The 19,137-nt window shown below is 35.7% G+C and overlaps 4 protein-coding genes across 7 annotated transcripts; 1 reads left to right on the top strand and 3 right to left on the bottom strand.

Moving 5' to 3' along the window:
- Positions 1 to 417: 417 nt before the first annotated feature.
- Positions 418 to 5,538, bottom strand: LOC113394761 (uncharacterized). Its single transcript, XM_026632190.2, has 2 exons — positions 5,340 to 5,538; positions 418 to 3,673 (listed from the first exon to the last, which is right to left on the bottom strand). Exons 1-2 carry the CDS (start codon positions 5,346 to 5,348, stop codon positions 2,795 to 2,797), a joined length of 888 nt encoding a protein of 295 aa, XP_026487975.2. The 5' UTR covers positions 5,349 to 5,538; the 3' UTR covers positions 418 to 2,794.
- A 349-nt stretch (positions 5,539 to 5,887) lies between these two features.
- Positions 5,888 to 7,837, bottom strand: LOC113394759 (zinc finger protein OZF-like). Its single transcript, XM_026632187.2, has one exon. It carries the CDS (start codon positions 7,723 to 7,725, stop codon positions 6,148 to 6,150), a length of 1,578 nt encoding a protein of 525 aa, XP_026487972.2. The 5' UTR covers positions 7,726 to 7,837; the 3' UTR covers positions 5,888 to 6,147.
- A 563-nt stretch (positions 7,838 to 8,400) lies between these two features.
- LOC113394760 (zinc finger protein 227-like) lies at positions 8,401 to 10,085 on the top strand. The gene has a single exon (XM_026632188.2). The coding sequence runs from the start codon at positions 8,484 to 8,486 to the stop codon at positions 9,876 to 9,878; it is 1,395 nt and encodes a 464-aa protein (XP_026487973.1). The 5' UTR covers positions 8,401 to 8,483; the 3' UTR covers positions 9,879 to 10,085.
- On the bottom strand, positions 9,919 to 16,993 carry LOC113394757 (protein Smaug). 4 transcript variants are annotated; one of them, XM_026632186.2, is made up of 7 exons: positions 16,491 to 16,993; positions 14,606 to 14,810; positions 13,665 to 14,311; positions 12,917 to 13,123; positions 12,267 to 12,364; positions 11,567 to 11,694; positions 9,919 to 11,491 (listed from the first exon to the last, which is right to left on the bottom strand). In XM_026632186.2, the coding sequence occupies exons 1-7, from the start codon at positions 16,741 to 16,743 to the stop codon at positions 11,317 to 11,319; spliced, it is 1,713 nt and encodes a 570-aa protein (XP_026487971.1). In that variant the 5' UTR covers positions 16,744 to 16,993; the 3' UTR covers positions 9,919 to 11,316. The 4 variants fall into 4 exon arrangements, with proteins under 4 accessions (XP_026487971.1, XP_026487968.2, XP_026487969.2 ...); XM_026632183.2 differs by having other exon boundaries at positions 9,919 to 11,694; XM_026632184.2 differs by having other exon boundaries at positions 9,919 to 11,694; positions 12,267 to 12,361.
- Between the last annotated feature and the right edge of the window lie 2,144 nt (positions 16,994 to 19,137).

The following is a 19,137-nucleotide window of genomic DNA, read 5'->3' as shown; positions in this document are numbered from 1 at the left end:
TCCTATTCAGTAGTACCAAATTAATTTATTCTTGTTGTCAACTCGTTGAATGTTGACGATTAAAACTTCATGACTTATCTATTGCTAGGCCTGAACTTTGATCGTGTATTTTTACTATTCTTTAATAATGCTTCTGTAAAAATAGAATACAGTAAGTCCCTGAGATGACACCTATTAATATACATATATGCAGTAACGGTCCAACTTATAATTGATTAAAAAACCATGTTCGAACGCGACACGCGGTCCCGTTACAAGTATGTTTTAGTGACGTATGTATATTTGACGTAATTAGGCCTGCGATGTTTTATCGCACCGGCGCGGGCGACTGGTGTGAGTTACACGTTTGAAATAACGAAACTTGAGAACACGATTGCGACGATCTGAAAGACAAGATCACAGGTAATAAGAGACGAGTTCATTTGACGATGTATTTATTGCGAAAACCTTAACATAAATTAACATTCCATCTGTTATGCACAATATAAATTATAAATATTTACTTTGTAAACTTAAGATTAAAGATATTTTTACTATAAATAGGAATCTTCATTACGAAATATATAAATACGAAAAACGTTTTAACAATAAGGCAATTTTATCACATTACGGGTTTTGGGAGGTTACATTCTCGACGAGACGAATATTTATACAGTAGACATTTTATCATATTGGACCTTTATTAAATTATCCTACTGCCTCTCGAGATTGTGTACACCAAATAAGTAAGTACAAAGTAAAAAGTAGTTACACGATATTTATATGTTTACTAATGACGATAGCTCGACAAGGCATTATTTGTTAGTTGTCTATAAATAAAAAAAATAAAAAATAAGCCAAATTTTCATCACCTGGCACAGACAGAAAGAATTGAAACTAAGACTTAACATTAATCGGATGTTACAACTATCAATCTCAAACGTAATTGTAATATTTGTTAACTACAACATTAATTTAAATTGACTATTTCAATATTATGCTTAAATTGTTAAGTCAGGCTTTACCATAGACAAAGAATATCATCGACACAAGCTTTAACTTCGCTACAGATTATAATATTATTATGCAAACTGTCATTAGTTTGTCAATATCGTTGAATTTTTTTGACGTAAAAATGTTTTGAATTCAGATATTGGCGACTTTTTAAGCCCAACTAAAAACTAATGGCTTTAAGTTATTTAAGCAAAAAAAAATGAAATTTTATATCTATTTAATGATATCTAAATTGTGCAGAAATATTACGTATCGATTTTATAATAAGGCACATACTATTGACACTAACAAATCTATCTTTGAACATGTATTTATTATTAGTTATCTATAATAAAATCTAATATACTAAGTATATAATATAATATGTATATATATTGACTTGGTTAAGTACATTAAAAAGGATCATTGTATTATGTATAAATATATATTGCATCTTAGGACATATTACATTTCAATTTCATTTTCAAAGATTTTTTAACAAGATTTTAAAATATATTATGTACTAGGCTTTTATATAAACCTTATCTCTTTGATCGAAAGATATAAATATGAATTTGTATAAATAGTATTAAATTTAAAAGATTGAAATCTTATACATACATTTTTAATTAAATGATTCAATCGATTCGAAGTTTAAGTATCCCGGCACCGGCAGTCCTGCTGCGTTAATGTGATTCGCTTTAACTATTTTGAAACCTAAGTATCGACTAACACCACATAATTACCAGATTTCCGACACGCGTAACAAATTAATGTTTGATAATTATAGCCTTGTATTTATATTTTTATATTTTTCGATCAGTTTTACCCAAATGGATCTAACAAAACAGTCGGTTATTTTGCATAATGTGAAAGTACTTCTTAATTTGATAGGAATTATACAAGCCGGCAGTTATCGACGACTAATTGCACTGATCGAAAGTAACTACTGACAGTCGCAATCATTTACTTTACAGAAAAAAAATATATCGACGTAAAGTTAACGTTGGCTCAGTAAAATAATTAACAATTAACATATCTTAAAATAATTTCAGTCAGAAATACTTTTAGAGAATGACTTGAACGATTAAATAAAATTATAACACGTTATTTACACAATAAATTGTTACAAAAGTAGCTGATGATAGCAGGAACGGGAATGAACGAGAAAGCGTTTATGTTCCAAACGAGAACATCGCGGGAGATACACAAACAAATTTCAATTATCGTTGTTAGCAACCCGCACTGGTTCCCACGGCGTCGATTGAGACCTCATACGGCACTACGTGTGGTAGGCGATTAAGCTGCAGTGCTATGTTGCGGGAAAGCGCCATCGCAAAAAATCCATCACTGTTTTTTCAGTAGGCTGTAAATATCGAACAATAGGAAGAAACTGTCTTACTCACATCGGAGACGAACCCGCGTCGTGTGTCGCCTGCTTTCCAACACCGAGATAATTACTCCTACGGATAACCATCATTTGCATTGTTCGCGTTCTGGAGAAAATTAATTGTTCCACATTCGATCGAATGCTAAATGAATCGATCGGATATGTTGCCCAATTAAACTGACGATGTCAGACGATTTTATCCGTCACTTGATTTGACCGATAAACAAGCTTTAGACCTACAAAACGGTTTAAATATCCCGATCACTCCGTTACACTATCCACCAGGTGACGTTTACACATTAATGAGTATACCGACAGTCGGACACACTCGGCGCTCATGGTTCCGCTCGCTAGCGATCTTGATTGACGAAACATATTTGGCGTCACACGCCCTAACATTACGCATTTATCCCGTTAACATTTAGTTTATAACTAGGCCGCTCCGGCTTCCTGCTTCTGCTGTATTATGGATTCCCACTGAGCTATGAGGCGCGTTGAGCTCGGCGCCATGAATTCTTGACCAGGTCCGAGATCGCACAATTCTGCCAATGATTTAGCCGGCTTCAAGCTGCCCAATGACTCGTTACCTGAACTATTTCTAGGCGAAGGAGACCTCAGTTCTTCGTTAAGCGCCTCGTATAGCTCGCCTATAGATTTCGTAGCTTTTAACTTCCCCGGCATAGGAATTTCTTCATCCTCCGATTCGGAAGTTGTTTCGTTGTCGCTTAGCTCAATATCGAAAGGTTTCTGTTTCTTTCTCATTTTCTTAAGTTCATGTTCTCTGTCCTTCATCTCTCTCAGTTCCTTTTGTATTTTTTCTTCTACCGGCACGTAGCCTTTGCGCACGGGTTTTCCTTCAGGGGTACGGCTGATCACGGCTGGAGCGGAGATGGGCGCGATTGTGATAGGCGTGAAGACAAGCGGCTGCTGAATTACGGCAGTAGGTGTCGTAGGTGAGGTTACCGGTAACTTACCCTTGTTTGCTATAAACCTTTGCATAATTCCTTTCGTTCCAGTTTGAGGCGTAAACCGGCGCGTGTAGCCATTTGTGTTTAAAAGCGCAGGCGTATTGGGTGGAGAGGGCGAAATGGGACCTAAAAGGTGAGACGTGGAGACGGCTCTGTTAAGGGTCTTAGGCGGCTTTTCGTCTGCATCGCCATTAAGATGTCCATTCTGACTGGTCATATCAATCGTAGATTCAGACATAAGTCTATTGATTCTGAAGTGCCCCTCTTTGAACTCCCGTTCCCTCTCTGTTACTTCTATGATCTCCCTTTGAATTCTCGACAGCGGGTCCTCTTTTAGCATAGACTGTAAAAACGAAAACACGTTTATTGTATAACATTGTATTTTAGTTATCAAATCGAAAAGTTCGCGAACGTGACTGTAACCTAGTTATGCAATGTTGCCAAGTATGTAATATTTTTATACCTACATGTTGTCTGGGTCTTTACCAATAGTAGCGCACTGGTTCATATTGACCTTACAAAGTGACACAAATGCAAGAATACACGCGAGACATTTGCGATTGAATTGCGACTCTTATAACTTTAAAAAAAGCATTTAATGTTTAATTTTATACAAAGTTTTATGTCGTGAGTGTAAATAACTGATAAAATATGACTCATCAAATCACTAATCGTAAAACCGTTTTGTTTTCGTTTCTAGAACAGATGTTTAATTAAAATATTACTACTTATTTGTTTTTAACAAAAAATAATAATATGCGTACCTATATAACATTTAAGTATATCAAGAAAACTTTCTAAAATAAATAGGGATCTTTTTTAATTTTATTGTTTATAATATAGTAAACAACAATTTGTTATAATGTAGCCGTGGTGGTAAATTGTAACTTGCGAACATACGCGAATGAATATTTTACACGCATTTTTTGCTAATTAGGTATACTTATTATTTCAGAGATAGAATATTTGACCTTGGGTACAGATTAGCGTTGCATGACATTCTGTAAGGTTAACGTTATTTTGTGTATATTCTTAAGAATCTGTAATGGTTTAAGCTTATATTAAGTTAATTAGGGTCGTTACGCACGTCTCTAAGCAACATTATTTTTAGTTCTGCATATACATCGTAATAATTAATGACTACTTATGATTAGATAATGTGCAACAAAAAATATTCAGCTGTATTCTGTAATGGTAATGATTTGAATTATGTATTCACATTATATATATTACAAATAATATCATATAATTGTTATTATTTACTTGGTGAGTATGTAGTGTTTATCTTGATGACCTTCGAACGACCTCGCTTATACCGATTAATTGCTATTAAATTCACTTCTAAGTAATTACTTTTTTATGTAAGTTTCTTAAAGAATTCTCAGTCAAAAGAGTCTTGAAACGAGGATTCACCTATTAATTTGTAGTTTTATATTTTTTGACATTATTGTTTTATATCTTTGAAATTATAAATCGTTGAATTTGAGATAGTAAAACTTTATACAATCTGCATATCATTGAGTGGTTTTGATAAGCTAAATGGAAACAATCGATAGTCGTGTTATTAGCGACATTACGTAGACTAGATAAGGTACATAGGTACTTACTAATTTTAATTACCTAGCAGAAACATTCGATGGCAATAAATTAAAAAATGAATTAGTATTATCGAAGATATTGTATCGCCGCGCTGACTTATCAGATGTAACAGTACACGGCTAATCTCAGCGGATGCGACGCGAACAAGCGCCACAATACTTAAAACTTCGAAAAATAAGCTTTCTACCGGCTGGACGCAGCATACATTCCGAAACTCACACAATTATTTGCCGTATATGAAAGTGCAATTAAATCCGACACGCGAGCGGTGAACTACTACCACGCAAACACTATGGGGCATGGACCATGTCCCAAGCCGACGACCTACGAACTTGTGATTAGAATCAGGATCAAGAATGAGAGCGTCCGTAGTCAAATGGAGCACCGCATTCCAACGGTGAGATACTCACTTCACCCATGGTGAAATCTTGAAGAACAATCCGATATGAATAGGAAAGAAGTTATAAGTCCGACACTAAACTTCACAGAATACACATCACGGCACCGACACCTGCCACGGTTGTGGAACAATTGACGACAGACGGAGCGAGTCGACGCGCGTCGGCAGCCGGTCGCGGGCTAACGTCCTTTGGCCGCTCGTATCACCTCGTCGCGCACACCTAATTGGAGCGAGAGAGAGGGCTAGTGTTACCTGTAGAAAAAAGAAAGAAAGGGGCATACACCTGGTCTAGTGCTGCATTGCCGACACGGACTGTTTTACCGATGTTAAATCTTTAACGACTGTTTGAAACTCGACCACGGATTTCCGCGCCACTGAATTTCGAAGGGCCCGGGTTTGGACGCACAGGAAAAGGGCTGTTTCGGGAACATTAATATAGAAATGAAGCCACATCAGACGAATTAATTAAGAGGTTTTATTTTCAAGTTTAGACAATCTAATAAATGTTGTAAATACCAGTTCATTGCTTACAGAAAGTACATAAACAAAATATTTAAGCTTTAGAAAATATTTGTGCTAGGAATACATAGATACACTAAAATAACATACGAAAAATAAGAAATTATATAACGACGAGAAAATTTTCACATCTATATTCTAAAATGAATATTTTAATGTTGCTCTAAAGGAGCTGACATAAGTTTTCCAGTAATAAATAGTTTTTAATCACATCTTTACACACTAATACTCTTAAATCTTATTTATTCATTAGGTACTTGTACACCTGACTAGTATTTAGCACTCAGTCTTATAAGCTCTTAACTATACATTACAGGTTTTGAAATTTGGGGTTTCATAGATGGTTTGAAATTTATGTCCATATGGCTAGCTCTCAAATGTCGCGACAGATCACTGGTGCGGAAAAATCTTCTCGGGCAGTGCTGGCATATGTAAGGTGTGTGGTTTGTATGTTGTTTTAAGAGGTGAAATTCTAGCATAGTTGCCGTTGGGAATGTTTTAGTACAGTCTCCTATGGAACATTTAAATTTGCCTGCATTTTCATGTTTAAATATCATATGGTGAGCCAGACTTCGTTTGACTGCAAATGCTGCATTACACGTCCCACAAATATATGGTTTTTCACCTGTATGTTTACGCATGTGAACCTCTAAATCTGAAAATGTCTTGAGACAAATTGAACATTGTCCTGATTTCTCAGAATGAATTCGACGGATGTGTGTTTGCAAATTACCTTTCATAGCAAATGCCACACCACAGAAACTACAGACATTTTGTTTTTCATTTGTGTGTAAGCCAATGTGTACATTTAATGCTGGTCTTGATTTAAAGCTTTTATTGCATAAATGACAGGCATATTTCCTTTCATCGCTGTGCACACTCTGGTGCTTCTTAACTAGACTTTTATGGGCAAATTTTTTATTACAAATGGGACAGGAGAAAGGTTTTTCTCCTGTGTGAACTATTTGATGACGGTTTCTGGAAGCTACTTGTCTAAATCTTTTTGAGCAATAGGGACAAACGTAAGGCCGTTCATCAGTGTGGACTCTTAAATGTGAAATTATATCATTTTTTCTAAAAAAGCTACTGCCACATGTTTCACAAGTGAATTTACGTTCTCTTGTAGAATGAAATGTTTCATTATGTCTTTTCAACAAGCCTTTAGAACTAAACTTTGCTCCACACGATGTGCATACAAATGGTTTTTCTCCAGTGTGAGTACGCATATGGATCTCCATTGCAGAAGGACTAGAGGTCATGAGTCCACAGATAACACACTGGATGGGACCTAACTTTCCCCGCCTGACTTTATTTCGATGAAATTTACCCTTAATTATTTTACAATTTTTATCATTATTATCTTGTTCATTTGAAGAGTTATCTGATTTACTATTTTGCCTTTCAGTTTCATTTTCAATTTCTATTGCAATGTTTCTTTCGTCGATAATATGAACTGCGTTACTTTGCGTACTAGACTCTTTTTGTTGTTGAAAATACTCTTTTGAACAATTTTCCAATAAGAAACTATTAGAGAAACTATCGTCTTGGTCGTCACAATCGTCAATTTCACGTTTTACATCCTCTTCCTTGATATTTAGTTCAATATTTGTTTGTAAATCGGAATATAGTTCGATCGGCGCGCTCAAACATCGCAAAGCCTTATCGGAAGCTTCACATTTTTGGACAAATTGGTACGCCAATGAAAGATCGTTGGCACAAGCATAGCACATCATACTCGGTAAGCCATCTTCTTCGGAGACGATATTGTTCACTAAACGCATTAATTTGGCGCTGTATTGTATATTGTCATTTTCTTTGTCGAAAACAGATACGGTGCCGGTTTTGTCGAGACAAATCCTACAAATTAAGGAGTCCATTGAATATGGAACTCTTAATTGTTATTAATCTTATCTATATAATTGTTGTGATTATGATTTAAAAGTAATAACAAACAAAATTTCAGAAAATAAACAAACATGATAGGTTATTTGACATGTAAAACAATTATTTGTCAGGTGACACAAAGTAACGCCAGTATTACCTGTCATTTATCATTTTCAATATCGTATAAACGTGTGTTTGTCAAACACACAGTTTTAACACATATTTTTACCATTTACTGGTTTGTATATAGGTTTTCGAAATTATTACTTTTTATTTTTATAATTTTACATATTTTTCTAGAAACAATTTGTAATCGCATTAAATAATAATTTATCATCTGAAATAGGAATTCAAAAAATACTATTGCTTCATTTAAAAATACGTCGATACCTATTACGCTTTATTACTATAACGAAATTTGATTCCGTTCGCAATAATTCAACTAGAATAATTTCTAAACGCATGTCAAAACAAAAACTTCAATTGTCAAAGGTCAAGAATTCAAGATGACATAAAGTAAAGAGTGTTCGTACTTCGTACTGTTATTTGAATTATTAGACCAATTAGCGTTTTTAATAACTACTTGCATATTTTTTTATTTATATAAAATAGTTTTAAAAATAATCCAAATCAAATAGCCTATTAAGAAACAAAAAATAATTCTAGATTTTTAAATGGAACTTGTTGCAAGTGTAAGTGTTTGTTTCTTATATTTTGAAATCAATTTAAAAAGTTTAATACATGCTACAGGATGAATCAGACTATATGTCGTTTGTGTTATACAAATCCTGGAGTAACTTCGGTATATGACTACAGTTCTGGTGTTCCAATAAGTGCAAAGATTATGTACTGTTGTAAAAATATAAGAATCTCCGAAGACGAAGACTTTCCAATACATATATGTAAGTTGTGTGAGAATGAACTAGAATCTTCTTACTGTTTTATTCTTAAATGTGAAGAGACAGATAAGAAATTGAGATTAATTGATTCTAAATATTTTAAGAATGAAAGCAAGGCCAAAATAGAAATAAAGGAAGAGCCAGACCCTTCTCTCTTACAAGATGACATTGAAGATCCATATGATACATCCAGTGACATAAAACAAGAAGATGCTGACTTACATTTAGAAACAAGAAAGAAAAGAAATGGCTTAAAGAAAAGCTTTAAAATAAGAAAGAAGATTAAAGATCCACATCCATGCACTTGTAGTGTTTGTGGCCGCCAGTGCCCTAATCCTTCAACACTCATGATACACATGAGGTCTCATACAAATGAAAGGCCATACCCTTGCCCATCTTGTGATAAGAAATACAAAGACAGCGGTAGTCTCAAAAGACATGCAGAGAGAAATCATTTAAAAGATAAAAGAGAAAGGAAATTTATTTGTGAAATTTGTGGGAAGGGTTTCTTTTCCAAAAATGACATCAAGATACATATGCGAGTTCACACAGGTGAAACTCCATATGCATGTGCGGTCTGTCCCGCAAGGTTCACACAAATAAATGCTCTCCATCGACACCAAGTTCGCCATACAGGGGAGAGGGCATATGCCTGCTCAACATGTCATAAAAAATTTTGCACCAAAGAGGAATTAAAAAATCACTATGTTGCACACACGAGTACCAAGAACTATACCTGCCCAACATGCAATACTCTTTTTAAATATAAAAATAACCTTAGGAAGCACATTAGAATGCATTCAGAAGTAAATAGGTTCATATGCAATTACTGTGGAAGGAGCTTTGCAATGAAGGGCAATCTAAAGCTACACATCAAGAGACTTCATTCATCAAAATCAGGATACTGCAATATATGTTTGAAAGATGTGCCAAATATTGAAATGCATACATGGAAACATACAGGGGAACGTCCACTCAAATGTGAACTGTGCACAAGTAGCTTTTCTGAGCGTAAGGCTCTCGCCAGACATATAAATTTCAGGCATAAGTACATAGACAAATACAAATGTACAATTAACGGGTGCACAGTCAAATTTCCATCACAACAAATGTTGGACTTCCATGTTTTGAAGCTTCATGGCAATATTGTACCTTTTCCTTGTGACAAATGTTCGAGAGGATTCTACAGAAAGAGTGATCTAGCTAGACATAAGATAGGAACCCATAAGGAAAGGCTTACAGATTGATGTCATATTTGGAGGGAAATTTTGGGCAAATAATAAAAGATTATATACTCCCATCTATATATTTATTTCATGTACTGGTGTTGTTACAGTACCATTGTATCACAGAAGAATAAGTTAAAAAGCAAGAGAAAAGGCAACAGCAAGAGAAGTTACAAATAAATGGTAATAAAAACAAATTACAAGAAATAAAACAATGTCTTGTGTGAATTGTTATTTCATTTCATGAATGCAGTAACTACATTAATTGTCAAAACAATTATCAGATTTATAAATAAAGTAAAATAATATAATATTAAACACAACGTGTATACTGTTATTCATGTTTATTTTCAATGAATTTCAATGAAAATTTCAAACTAATATAAAATTGCACAAAATTCAATCAAAATTTTTGATCCAGTCAAAGATTTACAATATAAATATAATGCCATTAAAAACAAAATAAAATTAATAATCTATGGAAATGAACATTAGCTATATAAATTATGCAGTCAGTCAACAATTACTTATATGTCTATTTTATGTTAATGCACAATATTCTCGCCGGATTGCGACCGTGCAACTTGTAACAGATAATAAATGTCAACAAACACTCCACAGACAACAAATATCATAAAATCTACATTCAAATGACCTCCATTCCGTCTAATCGTTTTAGGCCGATTTGTGCCCATTATTCTATTATAAGCTCCGCTATATTACCCATTGTTTCTAAACGTAATTATAAATTATAACAGTATCTAGCCCTAGCTAAGTTATCACTAATGACTTACTGAGAAATAAAAACTTGCAGAATAGCACCAAAGAAATTAGGATATAGCATTTATACAATTAGCTAATATATTTGTAATAAAAAAAACTCATGATATTTACAAAAATTCACATAAAAAGTGAATTATAATATCTCTTCAATCTAACATGAAGACTTAAATGTATTGTTCATGTTATTATCTTCATATTAAACTATTTTCGACAGAGGCGGATACAGTCGATGTAATTGTTTCTTATTATCTTATCTTAATCTATAGATGCTTAATGTCTATGTTTTCGTCACAGATAATAAATGTGCTTTTAATAAAGTTTTCTCGTAAACAATTGTTTTCGTTTTCATCGTTTCTGTTTCGACTCACAAATAAAAACGACACACCTCTCCGATTATAAATTAATTATAATTAATACAATAGCAATAATCAATATAAATAAAATTAAAAATATTTATATTCACATGATGAATATGATGCAAAAGCGAGTTCATCGCGGAGGCATCCGATTCTCGGTGAATACAATCAATACGACTCGATCTAACGTCTGCAGCGTAAAGTCGAGTCGAGTCACTGAAATAAAATATACAGAGACGTCGCAAACTCAGCCGTTCAATAATATTCGAACAAGTTTCGATAGAAGTCACACCGTCCAATAAAAAACCCGGCGCGCGGCCCTAGTTGATGGCCTGCTCCGTCATCTGCAGGCACAGCGCGTCGAGGCCGGAGTAGTCGTCGGCGGGCGGCGGCGGGGGGCGCGGCAGGCCGTGCGGGGGGAAGGGCGGGTACGAGTGCGACTTGCCGCGCGGGGGCGGCGCCCAGCGGCGCAGCGGGCACTGCGGCGTGCGCCATCTGCGGACACGGCCACCGGTAAGGCGGACGATTCCCAGTAGGAAGATGTAGACACGACCGGAGGGCGTCGAGTACCTGTGCTTGAGGCGGCGGTGCGGCGCGTCGCCCACGAGGTGGAAGAACTGCCGCGGCGGCAGGCGGTGGCGCAGGCGGCGCAGCGCGCTCTGCAGCTCGCCGCACGAGAACGCCTCGTGGTGCAGCGCCTGCGCGCACACGCCGCGGAATTACGAGATAGCTTGGCTCTGTGGCCATCGTTGTTTTAGTAATAATAATTATTAAAAGCAATATTATGATAATATAACGTATGTATGTTGTTGTATCGAGGGCTTGGTAGTGTGTCGTAGCGTATGGTAGTTTAACGTAGCGGTTAGTAGTGTCTCGTAGCGCATGGGAGTGTACCGTAGCGGTTAGTAGTGTCTCGTAGCGCATGGGAGTGTACCGTAGCGGTTAGTAGTGTCTCGTAGCGCATGGGAGTGTAACGTAGCGGTTACTAGTGTCTCGTAGCACATGGGAGTGTACCGTAGCGGTTAGTAGTTTCTCGTAGCGCATGGGAGTGTACCGTAGCGTTTAGTAGTGTCTCGTAGCGTATGGGAGTGTAACGTAGCGGTTAGTAGTGTCTCGTAGCGCTTGGGAGTGTACCGTAGCCGTTAGTAGGGTCTCGTAGCGCATGGGAGTGTAACGTAGCAGTTAGTAGTGTCTCGTAGCAGTTAGGAGTGTCCCGTAGCGCATGGGAGTGTAACGTGGCGGTGAGTAGTGCGTGGTGCGGCGGGCGTACCTTTTCGATGAGCCAGCAGTGCAGCGAGACGGGGTCGAGCGCGCCGGGCTCGGCTCGCGCGGCTGTCGCATACACACGTGACTGCGATGCTCTCGCTACTTGCATAACCATAAGCTCACTTCCAGGACTCACATTGCATTACATCCTACTTATTCATAAGGACAGACGCCGCCGGGAAAAACTTTCGAGACTCGTCGAACACACTTTATATCATTCATTAGGCTTCTATTTTTGTTTATTAAAGATTGATCATTTTATGCAAGCCTTCTGGTTGGATGCATTCTAAGTTGCTATGTTTCGGTTTAAAGGGTTAGTGACCGAGGATAATTTCTGGCACAAGAGATTTTACATCTTAGATACAATTTTTGTCAGCATATTGTTGGTTGAAAGTGTGCTTTACATCCTCGCAGTAGTAATGTCTATGGGCAATGGGACTACTCGCTCGGGGGCTATGTTCGACAATCTTTCTGTCCTAAGATATTTTTATAACTTTTCACTTCTAGATATTTTTTTAATATAATTGTTAACAAGTCATAATATTTTGTGTTGTTTCTTAAATTGTATAGATATTCAGCTAATTTAATTTCATTGCAACTATAAAATTACAAATTTCAATTTATTTAATTTTTTTCATTTGTAGTACAACTTACCAAGATCAAGAGCTGCAACAACAGCAGATGGAAGTTCAGACCCTGGAGGCATCGGTGATAACAGCACTCCTCTTAATCTCTCCAGGGCCCTCAATACCGATCCATTGTTCGAAGCCAGCTCAGCTTGGATTCCTTCTAATATTGCTCCCCGTTCGTTCAGTTTCTTAATGGATAGTAGAATTTTGTGTCGAGCACCTTTTGTTACACCTGGAATATTTGTATTATAACATTACTTTGGTAGAATAGTAGACGGTCATACTATATATGATTATAAATTAATTGAGGTGAGTAAACTAATTCTGTAGAAGACTAGACTTTACATCCAAATCAGCATCTTCTCAAGCGAGTAATAAATATTTGCTTAGAACATTCATATTCATTCATAGAGGATGAATGAGTTTTGCATTCAATGTGATCACTTGTGAAGCCAATAGGAATGACTCTTATTAATATTTGAAAGTCATTGATAGAACACAATAGACAGACGGATAGTCATAGTCTTAAATATTTAGATCGATAGTTGGCAATTGCAAATTTGAATGATTAATGTTCACTTTTTTACATTGAACATCTTTCATTAAATCATTAATTTATGGATTTTTTGCAACTACGCGAGGTGGAATAGTTTGTTAACAGCAAATAGGAAATTTTAGAAAAAACATAGTAGTAGTTTTTTTAACGTCGGGTTTTTCTATCCATCGGATACTAGTGTGGAACTATTCAATCATACTAAATAGAAGACGCTTACCTAATTTTTCAAGATATTTCTCGTCAATGGCCATCATTTGGTCATACGTGATGTTCGTGAAGAGCCACACGTACTTATGTAGCCTCAAACTCTTCAGCCACTGCGCTACGGTCGACATGCCGGGATGTTCCGTGAAGTTATTCGATCTGAGGTCGTCCAGTCTGGTTTCGCTCCCCGTCGTTCCGTACATTATACTAATAGGTCGCAATTGGCTTAAACTATGTTCACTAGAGAGGGAAAAACTTCTAGGTTTCTGGACGAAAGGTTCATCACTTAAGTTCTCAGCAGATGACGACATGTGCATGAAATTAGTGGAAGGAGGGGTTAAACTGTTCGATCTTTGCGACTTGGGCTGAGCTATCGCCGCGTCAAAATTTAACATTTCACCGTCTAGGCTGAGGTCCACGTCTCTCCCGTTCTTGGAGAAGGATTCTTGTAAAATGTCCGTATAAGACGTTTGGTCTACTGAGTCTAGTATCCCTCTGAACTCGACGTTCTTGCCGATAGTCCGTCTAAAGCTATTGTTGTTCGCCCAGATGTTCGTGTCGGGTAATAGACACGGTTCTATCCTCTGCTGCCACACCGATTCTGTGTTTCTGTTGCCCGATATATGATTTTCTAAATAGCGAAGCCATTGCGTTAACGTTCTGTAAAATTGAATACACAACATTATCACCGACTCTAAAATGGAACTTGTAATTTATTTTGCTGAACACATCCTGTTTCTGATTTTAGCCAATAGTTTAGAGAAGGGCAATCGGGGCAATCGCCCTGCAACCTCTACAAGAGAGGGCCCCTACAATAGAGGCTCAGACGAGTTTACAATTTTAGTGTAAAATACGTTTAGATATCTAGATATAGTCAAATATTTTAAAAGTTACCGATACAGAGTAAACATATCATTGAGCACATATATCGGCGCGCGGGGCCCGGGGACGCACCTCTGGTCGAGCAGCGTGAGCGCGGGGTGCACGAGCAGGTAGGACAGCAGCTGGCGACACAGGTCGGGCGCCACGTGGCGGCGCGGCGCGTCCAGCACGCGCTGCACGAGCGCGGGCGCCGCGCCCACCAGCACGCTCTTGGCGCGCTCGTTGTCCGTGCGCAGCAGCGGCACCAGCCGCACCAGCTGCCGCAGCCGCTCGCCGTCTGCGACACGCGCGAGTTACAAGTTAGGCGGACGAGTAGCTGCTGCTCTAATACTTGGACGAGCTCGCGTGTTTGAGTGCTAAGGAAATCTTAGTGGTATATTTCCAGAACTAACATATTTTTTTAGTCATGATCAATAAATTGTGCTCACGGGACTGATTCAGTTAACAGTTAGCTGATGCTTATTTATTTTGTTTAATTATTGACCATAAAACATATCCACATTATAACATATATTTAACATAAGTGGCATAAATTACACGGGTGTTTTATCAAATTTATGATACTATGCTCCCTGTGGTTTAATCAAAGATAAATATGGAGTATACAAACTCATTTCCATAATGTTGTTTATAGTTACTGCTGAGTTTCTAAGTAAATAAATAATATAAAATTTCAAGTCAGCATCTGTATTGTAATTGCCTACATTTTAACAGCTGCTCTAAAATAGCTTTGAATAAAGTCAACATAAAGTAATAATGATATGATATGAGATAAAATTTATAAAAACTTTTAAGTTGATAAAAAAAAAAATTGTGCCTATTACAACTGACTATGAATTTAAGTACACATGCAAGGTTTTAAAAAACTATTCCATCTACAACCTCATCTCAATAAAAATACTATATTTTTAAGTCCTCTTAACGAGTAAGGTCAGTGTGTTGAGGCTCTAAGATTTTTTGTAATTGTGCAGATATTGGCCGAAATTATGATGATGACAATGAGTGTTCTTTATCATAGATACTTTCAAATTTCACAATATAAAATATAATTGCAATAATACTGCCATTTAGTAATACTTAGTATTGGTGTGTTCCGGTTTTAAGTTTAGAGTAAGTGTAACTAGAAGCACAAGGGATATAACATCTTAGCTCTCATGGTCGGTGGCACATTGGCTATTTAAGAAATGGTTTTCTCACCCTTCAAATCAGAGCACCACGAAACAAAGTTTTAAAAAGAAAATCAAGAAATAATTATAAGAAAGTTACATTTGTAAAGAAATCTTATAAAACACTTTCTTTGAAAATATTTTTATTAAAATTTACACTATTGGAAATAAATTATTCATTGAATATTATTAACAGTTATTTTTACATAACTTATATATTTTTAAGTAAATGTTATTAAATACATTTCTACACAAAGTGATTCTAACAGAGGATAAATATGAATCATAATACAATTTTGTTTGTAAGACTGCTTATCTTTTAATTATTTACGTATGCATTTCAACTAGTCAGCATATTATAATATACATATGGTTATTTTGGAATAATGATAAAGTTATAACTTTAAATAGACAAACTTGTACTTGACAAACTAAAGTATAAATTTATGTAGTAGGTAGTTATCAGAGATTTGTTAGTTGATTTAATTAAAATCAATCACCTTTAAAAGTTTTTTAGGTGTTTTAACTATGCTCTGTCCTCTTCTGTTAAATGACAAATCATTGTTGATACGAAGAGAAGAATTATTGTTTAACTAAACACAGCAAAGCACTATATACAAGTAAGGTAAGAAAAGTAGCTAATGGACAGAAAAATATATTATACATGAGTATAAAAATCTGCATATAGCAACAGCTAATTTGTTAAAAGGCTAATTGGCTTATGAGAACAGTTTTCATATAAAACGTAAATTAATTTGTTAAACATTTTTATGAAATAAAATTCTAATTACCTTCTTCATCATCATCTTCTGCCCTAGCGGCGAGTAGACTTGCCAGGAGAGTCTCATCATTAGCATCTCTCTCTAGCCGCTCGTCTTCGACATGGCTCTGCAGAGCTGCCTCCACAGCTCTTTGTACAAGTCTTAGGCCAGGCCAGGGGACCCTTCGAGCCAGCGCACATGCAACTACCGTCCGCTCACACGTGCCCCATTGCTCGAATAATCCAGCCACACCCCCTAGCTGCTCGTAAAACGTACCGTTCATCTTGCCAACAGCATAGCACCCCGGATATCAGATTTGTTTGTGTTCAACACGTCAGATACGTGACAGCTGATCGTTCTGCACCAATTTGAGCCTAGCTTGCTGAGTTTGCGCTCGTGTGTAGCAGCGGCGGGAGTGGGGCCACGCGTTCGACGTTGATTTTTTTTTTAATTTTACTAATAATATTGTAGGTAGGATAAAAACATAACATCTACTCTGATTCGACGGATAGTCAAATTATCAAATACCAAAATGGCCGACCACAGATAACTTAAAATTATAAAATATCTAATCTATTCAAGTCTTTTATTATAATTCCTTTAGGATTTAGCTATTAAATTGTAAGATATATTGTCTGCTTTTTACTAAATACTTTTGTATGTTCATTGTATGTTGTAATGCTTTTACAAGCTTTTTAACAAGTGTTGTTCCTCTTCTTGACACTAGATGGCAAAATTAAAACAATTCTTTATTACATTTGAATATTTTTATTTAAATTAATATATTGTAGTTAGAATAAAATAAATACATTAGAAATAAGATCCATAAGTTATATATGATTTATTTTTAAAGTTAAATATTTTTATCTTAATTTTAATAGTATTACTTCCGAGCAATAGATGGCAATACGTACTATAAATCTTACTTTAATAATATGGTAAAATAATATAAATTATAATATGGCAAACCAACGATTCTTTATTTTAGATCCTGGTCTCATTAAATTGTTTAGTTTTTTATTCGTTTATACCCAGCTGGTATGTAAACAATTAAAATAATAAACTACCGGCTTTTAATTCTTTTTTATTATTTGATATTTTGAAGGCAGACAAACGACAACAACATGCATTACCGCAGTGATCGTACGCTTCTTAAGTTTTTTCGCATTACGAGTTATAAAGTTTTTTAAGTTTACCCTCATTTTATAATGTGTTTTGAAAATGGATGATTTAAATTCACCAATATTGTGTTCAAGTGATATTGATGAAGAAGCGGTAGTAAATAGTTTTTGTGAACAACAAATGATTGTCAATATGGAAGTTAATGGGATAAATTCCAATGTATCAAGAATAGCGGAGAAGATGCAGAGAGAAGATAGTGATGAAAATAGAAATGGAGATGGTGACTTTACAACAGTGCAAAGAAGACCAAAACGAGCTCATAGAAGACTATCTGACGCAGAAGATTATTAAGAAGTTTGTCATCTAAGCAAATCTTGCCTAAACAAATTGGAATGGTCAAGTTATTAAGATCCTTAGAATTTAAAAATATTATAAGAATTAAATATAAGAGCCCTTACAAAACTATAATTACATTTAGTAATAAAAGTGATGCTGAGAAGATGTTAAATTGTCCTAAATTTACTGAACTAGAATATAAATGTTATTTAACAAATCAAGTGAACATTACATATGGCGTTGTCAAAAATGTAGATCTAGATATAGAAGAAAAAGAAATTCTAGAAATATTTGAGTGTGACGTAGAAAATCTTTCAATGATTAGACTTAGACGCTTAAATGAAAAAAAATGAATGGGTACCCAGCTCAACATTGCGTTTGACTTTTAAAAGTTCAACCTTGCCCTCGTATATACTAGGATACGGGTGTAGGTTTAAGGTTGAACCATATAATTTCCCAGTAACCCAATGTTCTGGATGTTGGAAGTTTGGTCACCTAGCTAGAGCCTGCCCTACAAAAAAGATTAAATGTCCAAAATGTGGAAAAGATCACCCTAATTGTGACGTGACAGAGTTATCTTGCCTGAATTGTAAAAGTCACATGGCACTTGACAAAACATGCCCTATGTTTATCAAGGAAAAGAAAATTAGGATTATCATGTGTGAAAACAATTTTACATGTAGACACGCTCTTGATTTTTATCTTCAACAAAATATAAATAATACACCTGAAATGAGAAATTCACAAATTGATACTAGTAAAGAAAAACAAAATTTAAATGATATAAATAAAATATCATATAAAGAAGTCTTAGCGTCTAGAATAGGGAAAAAAGACAAGAACTAGTGAGAAAGTTTAATTTAAATTTAAGTGCTGTTGGAATTTTTCAAAGCATACTGTCTTCTCCTACGTCTGAAGCAGCCAGCATACTTTATAGTTTTAAATTTAAATAAGATGCAGTAATTTTATTAATATGTTACTCAACTCAGATTAGGGCACGATGGGACTGACATTTTCACCTGTGGAAAAAGTCCCTAAATAAAATAAGAAAAAAAAAGGCAGACAAACAGACCACGTGATGGTAAACGGTCATCTTTAAATGTGTAATTTGTGACTGTAATCACACTAGCTCATTGGCTAATTCATTGTTGTTTGGCGAAAGAAAAGAAAAACAGTCGATCGATAGCCCTGTAAGTAAGTACTCCCCTTTTTTCATAAC

Source organism: Vanessa tameamea, chromosome 15 (genome assembly GCF_037043105.1).
Source record: "Vanessa tameamea isolate UH-Manoa-2023 chromosome 15, ilVanTame1 primary haplotype, whole genome shotgun sequence".
In the NCBI taxonomy this organism is placed as follows: Eukaryota; Metazoa; Arthropoda; class Insecta; order Lepidoptera; family Nymphalidae; genus Vanessa; species Vanessa tameamea.
Note: the sequence above shows the minus strand (reverse complement) of the source record. Positions and strands in the feature narration are given on the sequence as shown.